The sequence below is a fragment of the Pongo pygmaeus genome, chromosome 20 (genome assembly GCF_028885625.2).
Source record: "Pongo pygmaeus isolate AG05252 chromosome 20, NHGRI_mPonPyg2-v2.0_pri, whole genome shotgun sequence".
Classification (NCBI taxonomy): Eukaryota; Metazoa; Chordata; class Mammalia; order Primates; family Hominidae; genus Pongo; species Pongo pygmaeus.
This window is the reverse complement of record NC_072393.2, coordinates 60,178,812-60,188,757: the sequence shown is the minus strand read 5'-3', so window position 1 is coordinate 60,188,757 and position 9,946 is coordinate 60,178,812. Positions and strand designations below refer to the sequence as shown.

Below are 9,946 nucleotides of genomic sequence, written 5' to 3'. Positions count from 1 at the left end.
CTGCGGAGGAGGGGAGGGGCGGGGAGGGAAGGGGGGAAGGATGCAGCGAGGGAGGGAGATGGGCCTTGAGGATGGGGGAGGCAGAGAGGGAGAGAGAATAGAAACAGAGGCAGAGAGCCCGAGAGGGGCAGAGGCACAAAGAGAGACAGGTCAGAGAGAGAAAGTCACGCCGAGACCTTGAGGCCGAGAAATCCAGGGACTCAGGTCTGGAGACTGAAGGAGACACAGAGACAGAGAGAGACAAGGAGGGAGAGAGACAGAGTTTAAGACCACCCCTCACCACCTAGGCGCAGAGATTCTGAGGCCCGGGAAGTGGAGAGGTCAGAGACCAGAAAGAGACAGAAAGAGACAGGGGGACGCCCAGAGGCCTGGGGCTGAGAGATGCTGAGACCCAGAGACCTTGAGCTTGGAGAAGAGACAGAGGCAGAGAGAGAGAGACAGAGAGACAGAGAGAGAGAGAGAGACTCTGAGAAGGAGAGACAGCAGGGACAACCCTGGGGGTCCCCTGACGAGGACTGGGGCTCTAGCCAGGCCTGGGGCGGAGCCTGGGGTCTGGACGGCTGCAGGAAGCGGGAGGGGGCGTCCCGGGCCGGGGTCCCTACAGCAGCGGGCGGGCGCAGAGCGGAGTCGGGTCCTGCAGCCGCCGCGGAGCCGGGAGCCGGGCCAGCCCCCCCCCCCGCCGTGATGTCAGCGGGGCCACTCTTAAAGGGGCAGGCCGCCCGCCGAGGGTCAGAGCGGGGGCTGGGGCCTGCTGGCACTGGACGGGGGTGTCGCGGCGGTGATGAGGGAGTGAGGGGCAGCCCCAGCATCCAGCTGGACCGGGTCATGGAAACCCAGGAGACTGCAGGGAAGAAGAGTTCCCGGGTCCGCAAGGAAGACTGCGAAGCTTTGGGGCTCAGTCCCCTCCAAACACACAGAGAAGGTACACCGCTCCACTGGTCTGGCCCTGTCCGGAGACTACATTTCCCATCAGCTCTGGCGGCAAGGAGCCGCACTTGGGGGAAGGGTCTGCCGCGAGGCCTGCTGGGAAATGCAGTCCATCTGCACGGTCCCCGGCACTCCCCAGACTCTCAAGTGGGTCAAGGAAATGAGGCCCAGAAGGCGCGTCTGCCTGCCGTGTGCCTCCGTCGCCGATTCCTAGGCTCTCGGGTTCTGGCTGTTTTTGGTTGCTCTGGCGTGGGGGTCTCTTCCTCTGATCAGGTCTCTAGGTCTCTCAAGAAGAGGCCAGACTGATCTCCCCGCTTGGGAAGGACTTCTCCCCAGTGTCTGAGCCCGGGTGTGCATGTGAGCTTGCGTGGCTGCTCTGGTGAACACGGACGCCCTGGGTCTCTGCGCCGGGGTCGCCCCCTGGCACTCTCAGTGATCTCCGTGCCCCTCTCTCGCTGTGCACTGTCCACGTTGGTGCCCTCTGTGATATTTTCTCTCCCTGTCTCTGTCTGTCTGGGTCTCCTGCCTCTGTCTGTGCACGCGCTTCTCTGCTTGCTCCCCTGCAGTGGGTGTCTCCCCTCTCACTTTGTGGGTCTCCATGCTTTCCTTCTCTGTTTGTTTCTATGTACAGTCACTGTCCCGCCTCCACACCCCCTTCATTCTCCAAGCTTACAAGAAAATATCCAAACACTTCAGCATCAGCATCCCAAATTTATTCTCCAGCAGCTGTGGCCGGGTGGGAGAGGCTAAGGGAAGAGGAGGGGAGGAGGAGAGTTCCAGAGAGTGGCAGGCACTGGGGAGGGTTGGGGTGGGTCCGAGCCAGACAGGAGCCATGCACAGCAGGCGAGCTGCGGGGAGCAGTGATGGCTTCGGGGTGGGGAAGTCTAGAACAAAAGCTGATTGGGAGCCGCTGGGGAAAGAATCCTCCATATATCCCAGAAATCCCCAGAGCACAGCAGCGGGACGTACTGGAGGAGGGGGGCACGTCTCCCACTCATCTAGAACTGGAGTGGAGGCGGGGGGCCTCGGAGGCTGAGGGTTGTTCTGGAACCTGAGTCTGGAACAGCCAACCCCGTGAGGCTATTTCCCCAGGGGCGGGGTCTGGGGGGAGGCATAGAACTACCAAGATGGAGTCTCGAACCTCATGGAGTTGGGGATGGTTAGTGGTGTGGTGGTGTCTCTGGGCCCGATTGGGGCAGAGTCCAGAACGCTAAGGTCAGGGAGAATATTGGGCTCCGCTCAAGTCGAACGCGGGACGGCTGTAGAGGCTGTATGGAGTTCAGAAGGCCAGGAACGCTTGGGAGGGGCGTCTAGAACCCGCGGGGGCAGAGCTGGAATGCTGGGGTGCAGGATCTAGAATGGGGCAGGGGATGGTGAAGTTGGGGGTGAAGTGGGGGGCTGCCGCCGGCACGGCGGAGGGGACGTTGGGGACACCTAGTGGCGGCGGGTGAGATTACATGACGGGCACAGGCACTGGGCTGGTGGGGCTGCGGGCATCCGGGTGCACGAAGTCGGGGTTCACGTAGGTGAAGCCCTGGAAATCGGCCTGGTCGATGCTGGCCAGGACTAGGCGGTCTGGAGGGGTCAGCGCTGGCGCCGCCCGCGTGAAGAACTTGTCAAAGTTCTCGCCGCTGCGGCCACACTGTGGGAGACGTGGGGGAGGGAAAGTTATGCAGCTCCGAGGGCTCCTCGGGTGTCCCTCTGTGTACCCCAGTCTCATCTCGTGTCTCCTGCAGAATCTCTATTCATGCTTCATGGTGTCTGCATCTCCCTTTGTTGGGGGCGGGGGGGGGCTCTGCAGAGGGAACCCCACCCCTACACACAGGTATATTGAGGCCCAGGGGAACCCCACCCCTTCAGAGACTAAGTTTTTGTTTCCTGGAGGGTGACTGACCGGGCGGGGTCTGAAAGGAGGCGGGATCTCCAATCGTTCCAGCCGCTCCCAGTCAATCCAGCGGAAAAAGCCATGTGCACGGATGGTAGGTTCCCCATCAGGCCCTGAGCCCAGACGCTTCCCTGGGTGCTTGGTCAGGAACTGTGGGAAACAGAGAGAGAGAGAGAGAGAGAGAGAGACAGACAGACAGACAGACAGACAGACAGACAGAGTCCCAGACAGGGAGACCCAGAGAAGGAGGAAAAAATAAACAGAGACAGGTAGATGGAGGAACCAAGAGACACAGGCATGAGATCCAGAGAGAGAAGAACAGCCAGGGGAAGCAGGCAAACAGAGGGAGGAAGGAAAAAGAAAGGAGGGAGAGAGAGAGAGAAGAAAGAAGAAGAAGAAGAAGAAAAAGAAGAAGAAGAAGAGGAAGAGGAAGAGGAAGGAGGAGGAGGAGGAAGAGGAGGAGGAGGAGGAAGAAGAGGAAGAGGAGGAGGAGGAAGAGGAGGAGGGAGACAGAGAGAGAGAGAGAGACAGAGAGGAGAGAGAGAGGAAGAGGGACAGAGAGAGACAGACAGAGCGAGAGTGAGAGAGAGAGAGAGAGAGAGAGAGACAGGAAGAGGGAGAGGATACATGAGAATGATAGCAGATGAAATTCATACCCAGAGACCCAGGGACACACAGAGAAACAGAATAAATCATGAGAGAGATGGAGAAGGGGAGAGGGAAAAGGGGTAGGGGGAGAGACGGAAGGGGAGAGAGGGAAGGGTAGGGGGAGGGAGGGAAGGGGAGAGTGAAGGACAGAGGGAGGTGGGTAGGGGGAGGGAGGGAAGGGGAGAGGGAGGTGGGTAGAGGGAGGGAAGGGGAAGAGGGAGGGAATGGGGGAAGAGAGGTTGCAGACCCAGAGAAAAGGGGAAATAGAAATTCAGAGGGTGGTACAGAGACCCCAGGTAAGAAGGCAGAAACCCAGAGAAGGGAGAAGACAGAGGAGACCCAGGGGGACAGAGATTCAGAAAGAGAAAAGTATAGAGACCCGGGAAACACACACCCAGAGGGAGGAATAAAGACCAAATATGGGGACAGAGACCCAGAGAAAGGGGAGGACAGAAAGCCAGCAGGAGAGGAGGGTGAGATGTAGAGTGTGTGTGTTTGAGAGTGGACACAGGAGGGAACAGAGACGGGGGGTAGGGGGGTTAGACAAAGGCCCAAAAGTGTAGACAGAGATACAGAAGGAGACACAGAGAAAAGGAAGAAACACAGAGAGCCCCATCGTATGCAGTTGGAGGGGAGGCATGAGACAGAAACCAGAGAAAGACTGTCAGGGAGATGCAGAGAGAGCAGCTAGATGCAGAAGGTGCTGACATGGGCTGAAAATCTGCTATGGGCCAGGTGCTTTCTTCTGTGTCAACTCCATAACCCCTGAAGAGAGTTAAGCTCACAAAGTTTTGGTGACTCACCCAAGATTCCACAGGAAGAAAAGCTGCAGAAGTTGGGTTTACCTGACCCACCCAGTTCTAGACAGACAGACACCTGGACTTTCAGCACTTCCTGCGAGCAGGGAGCTGGGGAGTAGGAGTCACAGACAAGGATGAGACAGAGGCCATCTCCAGGCCTTGTGGCAACAGGGCCGGAAATCATTGTTCTAACAAAACCTATGCATCGTATCAACTTTTCCAACAGATGGAAGTAAAGTGACTTCAGGAATGGGAGCATTTTTCTAATAGGCACAGAGACGGTAATGGGATGTGTGGATTGTGAGCCTGGAGAAGCTGGGAGTCAGGGGGCTCTCACCCCCTTGCAGATGGCCACGGCTTCCCGGGAAAGCGACTTGGGGTAGGTGACAGTTTGTTCCATGATGGCCTGAAACAGCTCCTCCTCGTCCTCCCCATCGAAGGGAGGCTATCAAAGTGGAGGGGATAGAGAGTCAGGGACTTGCCCAACTGCCTTTCCCCAAACCTTCCACACCCTCCTCACCCCACCGTGAACATGCCTGATCCATCACACCCCCCACATGCACACCTGACCACACCCTCAGGAGAGATCGGACCAAACCACCAAAGCTTGATCTCTCTCTTTCTCAGGTTCTCTCATTTCCTATCTCAGATGCCTCAGATCTGTGCATCTCTGTACTATTCTGCCTCTCTTTACCTGCTATGTAAATCAGCAGGCTGTTAATTATGCAACATGTCAGTTAAATAGAAGAGAGGAAAAACTGCAGGAAACACCCTAAAAGCATTCTCCTGGTTGGATGAGTGGTTCACAGTCTTCTGAGGTTACAAAAAATGATACCAAGGCAAAGATTTAGAGATGGGGTTTCACCATATTGGCCAGGCTGGTCTCAAACTCCTGACCTCAAGTGATCTGCCCACTTCGGCCTCCCAAAGTGCTTGGATTACAGGCGTGAGCCACCATGCCCGGCCAAATTTTTTTTAACTTCTAACTAAAATTTAGCATTCCCTTCAGTTATGAATGCAGGCAGCAGCAGTGCTTGTGGCTTCATTATCAATAGAAATCATAGGTATTTTCTCATCACATGAGAGTTGCAGATATTCCAAATTATTAGTCATTGCTACTTCAAAATTACTGTTAGAGCTCCTTTTTACTTTACTAACATTAGAACTTACTACTTAATGAATTAATAAGAAATTGCAAATATGTCCATATTCCAATTTCAAATATTTAGACAACTGTATACATTTAATTTAGTTGGTTGTTAGATTCAATTAAATTTTAAAAGTTTTGGTGACTATCTTTCAAAATGATTGATTTCTTTTGTTTTTTTTTTTTGTTCTTTTGAGATGGGTCTTGCTCTGTCGCCTAGGCTGGAACACAGTGTCATACTCATAGTTCAGTGTAACCTTGAATTCTTGGGCTCAAGTGACCCTCCTGCCTCAGCCTCCCCGGTAGCTGGGACTATAGGTGCCCACTACCGTAGCCAGCTAAGAAGACGATCAAGAGGGTGGTACCCAATTTTTTTAGCTGTAGTACACTCAGCAGTCCAGGAATCCAATCAAGCTGATTTAGAATGTATGTAATTGTCTAAGCTTACACAGCCAGTAAGTGGCAAAGTGAGGATTTGAACCTTGGTTTTCTGTGTATGTATTATTCTATTTTGTGCATTGAAAAACATTCTTCTGAGCAGGGATCCATAGGCTTAACCAGACTGCTACTTTAGCATCTAGGGAGAAAAAATCCATGGTACAACAAAACAAAACAAAACAAAACAAAACAAAACAAAACAAAACAAAACAAAAAACCTGGTCTACATTAAGACAACACTTCAGAACCATGGACAGCGCTATTCCGGCACAACCTTCTGGGCTCCTTTCTAACCGGCTCCTCCTGAGATCCAGGTGCCCCTCTCTGCCTCTTTTAGCCAAGTCAGCTTCTCCCCACCTTCCCTTACCTGTCCTGCCAACATCTCATACAGCAGAACTCCAAAGGACCACCAATCGACAGACTTCCCGTAGGGCTGGTAGGCAATGATCTAGGGGAGGTGGAAGGCAGGGAATCACGATGCATTCTTTAAGAAGCCTAGGACCCCTCTGGCCTCACCCCCTGGGAGCTCTACCCACGTTAAGTGCTTTCAGCACAAGCTCTTCCCACTCTGAATATTTATTTCTCAGGTGATTTTTTGTTTCGTTTTGTTTTTTTTGACAGGGTCTCACTCTGCTGCTCAGGCTGGAGTGCAGTAGTGTGATCACAGCTCACTGCAGCCTCAACTTCCCAGGCTCAGGTAATTCTTCTACCTCAGCCTCCCAAGTAGGTGGGCTACAGGCGTGCACCACCACACCTGGCTAATTTTTGCACTTTTAGTGAAGACAGGGCCTCACTTTGTTGCTCAGGCTGGTCTCAAACTCCCGGACTCAAGCAATTTGCCTGCCTCTGCCTCCCAAAGTGCTGGGATTATAAGAGTGATCCACCACGCCCAGCCTCCACTCTGAATATTTTGGCCAGGGATCTACCTTTTGGAATATTCTGGAAACAAAGCATACCTACTTCAAACATTCATTTGGCCTCAAATAGAAAGACTACCTAACGGCCAAGTCACTGGTTCCACCCACCTAGAATATTTGTGTCAGAGTCAGGAATATGTGTGTAGTTTTCAAATTTTCTTTTCTTTTTTCTTTTTTGAGATGGAGTCTCACTCTGTAGCCCAGGCTGCAGTGCAGTGGTGCAATCTTGGCTCACTGCAACCTCCACCTCCTGGGTTCAAGTGATTCTCCTGCCTCAGCCTCCTGAGTAGCTGGGATGACAGGCACACACCACCACGTCCAGCTATTTTTGTATTTTTAGTAGAGATGGGGTTTCATCATGTTGGCTAGGCTGGTCTTGAACTCCTGACCTCAAGTGATCTGCCTGCCTCAGCTTCCCAAAGTGCTGGGATTACAGGCACGAGCCACTGTGTCTGGCCTCAGTTTTCAAATTTTCTACAGATGATTCTGATTACCAGCCAGGTTTTGTGATCACTGACATTGATTATTTGGGCATGAGTCAGGTACATCCTCCCAAGTAGCTGGGACTACAGGCATGTGCTTTATCCATCTATATGTACATTCAGAACATCAGCCCCACCCTTTAACAAAGTCAGGTAATACCCCACTCACTTAAAATACTCATAGGACAGCATCTGCTCTCCCAGAACCTTAGGGATCTGACCCTGCCCTTTTTCTTTTTTTTTTTTTTTGAGACAAGGTCTCACTCTGTTGCCCAGACTAGAGTGCAGTGGCGCGATCTCAGCTCACTGCAACCTCCATCTCCCAAGTTCAAGTAATTATCCTTCCTCCGCCTCCCAAGTAGCTGGGATTACAGGCACTCGCCACCACGCCTGGCTAATTTTTGTATTTTTAGTAGAGATGGGGTTTCACCATGTTAGTCAGGCTGGTCTCAAACTCCTGACCTTGTGATCCGCCCGCCTCAGCTTCTCAAGTGCTGGAATTACAGGCGTGAGCCACTGCACCCAGTTTTTGTTTGTTTGTTTGTTTGAGATGAAGTTATGAAGTTATGCTGTCGCTCAGGTTGGAGTGCAGTGGTGTGATCTCAGCTCACTGCAACCTCTGCCTCCCGGGTTCAAGCGATTCTCCTGCCTCCGCCTCCCGAATAGCTGGGATTACAGCCGCATGCCAACATGCCTGGTTAATTTGTGTATTTTTGTTAGAGGTGAGGTTTCACCATGTTGGCCAGGCTGGTCTCAAACTCCTGACCTCAAGTGATCCACCCACCTCAGCCTCCCAAAGTGCTGGGATTACAGGTGTGAGCCACCGCGCCTGGCTGATCCTGCCCTCTTGAAAAATGCAGCACAGAAGTCCAGCCCACTTAGATCAGAGAACCATGTACAACACAGGAAATAAGCTTCCATCCAACTGAATACTCCAGGGAGAGCCCTGCCCAGTTAAAAGTATTCAGGAGATAGTCCGGACATGTTCAGTGTTGGCAGGGGACAGGCCACATCCACTGAGTACACTAGAAATCGTCTGCTCCTTCTCAGAAGGATCCAGGGTCAGGTCCTACTTGGAATTCCTACGAGCTGGTCCCACTCTCCTGGAACATTCACCCACAGGTGCTGCCCACCTTACCTATTTAGAGACCCAGCTGGGCCCACCCGGCAGGCTCAGTGCACAAGCTCACCTGTGCTGGAGGCTGGAGGAACGCCTGGCTGTGTAAGAAGGCCACAACTCATGACAAAGTCTGAGGGTCAGGCCTCACCCGTGATGAATACTGGACCATCAGCCACACCCTCTAAGGGATCTCAAAGCGTGGCCAGAGCAGCAAGGTTGGGGTTACCTCCGGGGCTATGTAGTCCGGGGTCCCGCAGAAGGTGCGGGTTGTCGTCCCGGGGAAGACGTTCTCCTTACACATGCCGAAGTCAGTGATCTTGATGTGTCCCTCAGCATCCAGCATCACATTGTCCAGCTTCAGGTCCCTGGATGACGCAGGAGTGTGGGGTAGGAATTGCAAGAAGGATTGAGTTCAGCAGTCTAGAGCCGCATATTCAAATCCCTTCCCTTCCAGGGGCGTGATTTCCTCCACGGAAATTCCTGGGGCTGCTCACCTGTAGATGATGCCCTGATTGTGAAGGAAGAAGAGGCCGATGGCGATTTCTGCCGCGTAGAACCTGGAGGACCGAGTGGGTGGGGACATCAGAGGGTCAGTGGCTGGACCCTGCCCCCTTCCACCACCCCGTCCATTCTCTGTTGGCCGAGACTCACGCTGCATGGGGCTCCTTAAACTTGCCCAGCTGTTGAATGTGGTACATCAAGTCTCCCCCGGTGACGTACTCCATCACGAAATACAGGCGGTCCTGCGGAGGAGTGCATGGGCTTAGAGGCGGGACCCATTTACCCAGGGTAGGAGAATTTCTTTCCTGATCACTCAGGACAGACGTGGAAGGTTCCAGATGCACTCAACCAGAAATTCAGAGCACCTAGCCACATCCCTGGGAGGGCCCTAAGGTGCTAACCCTGCTACCTCAGAATCTCCACCCGCCAGACCACCGCCAACTATCAGACCACCTGTTCTGGCCCCGCCTTCTCAGAATTGAAGACTGAAGCCCACCATTCGCTCGAAATCCGGGGACACCAAAATCTCTTTCCACAGCCACTCACACACATATGCAATTCTGGCTTCCTACTAAGAATCAAAGTTGCAGCTGGGCGTGGTGGCTTACGCCTGTAATCCTAGCACTTTGGGAGGCCGAAGCGGGTGGATCACCTGAGGTCAGGAGTTGGAGATCAGCTTGACCAACGTGGTGAAACCCGGTCTCTACTAAAAATACAAAAATCAGCTGGGTGTGGTGGCGGGCGCCTGTTATCCCAGCTACTCAGGAGGCTAAGAAGGGAGAATTGCTTAAACCCGGGAGGCGGAGGTTGCAGTGAGCCGAGATCGCGCCATTGCACTCCAGCCTGGGGGACAAGAGCGAACTCCTTCTCAAAAAAAAGGAATCTAAGTTGCTCATACATATATTTTAATCCAGGTAGCTGGCCACGCTCATTCAGAGCCCCTGGAAGTAAAGTCACGCCCTCTTAAAACCTTGCAGGTTCTGACTCTCTGCCCCCGAGTCGCAATCCTAGGGAAATGTCCTGTTTCTGATGTGTCCTTCAGTCAGAATCCAAAAGTGATGACCCCGTCACTCGGAGCCCA

The 9,946-nt window shown here is 53.3% G+C and overlaps 1 protein-coding gene across 1 annotated transcript in view; it reads right to left on the bottom strand.

Moving 5' to 3' along the window:
• Positions 1–1,618: 1,618 nt before the first annotated feature.
• PRKCG (protein kinase C gamma) overlaps positions 1,619–9,946 on the bottom strand; it is a 31,140-nt gene continuing 22,812 nt past the window's right edge. Inside the window, exons 13-19 of the mRNA XM_063658173.1 lie at positions 9,016–9,107; positions 8,859–8,921; positions 8,591–8,729; positions 6,213–6,293; positions 4,598–4,705; positions 2,822–2,962; positions 1,619–2,569 (exon numbers count right to left, since the gene is read on the bottom strand). Of these exons, the coding sequence (XP_063514243.1) occupies positions 2,381–2,569; positions 2,822–2,962; positions 4,598–4,705; positions 6,213–6,293; positions 8,591–8,729; positions 8,859–8,921; positions 9,016–9,107 (813 nt within the window). The 3' untranslated portion in view covers positions 1,619–2,380. The remainder of the gene's footprint in view (positions 2,570–2,821; positions 2,963–4,597; positions 4,706–6,212; positions 6,294–8,590; positions 8,730–8,858; positions 8,922–9,015; positions 9,108–9,946) is intronic.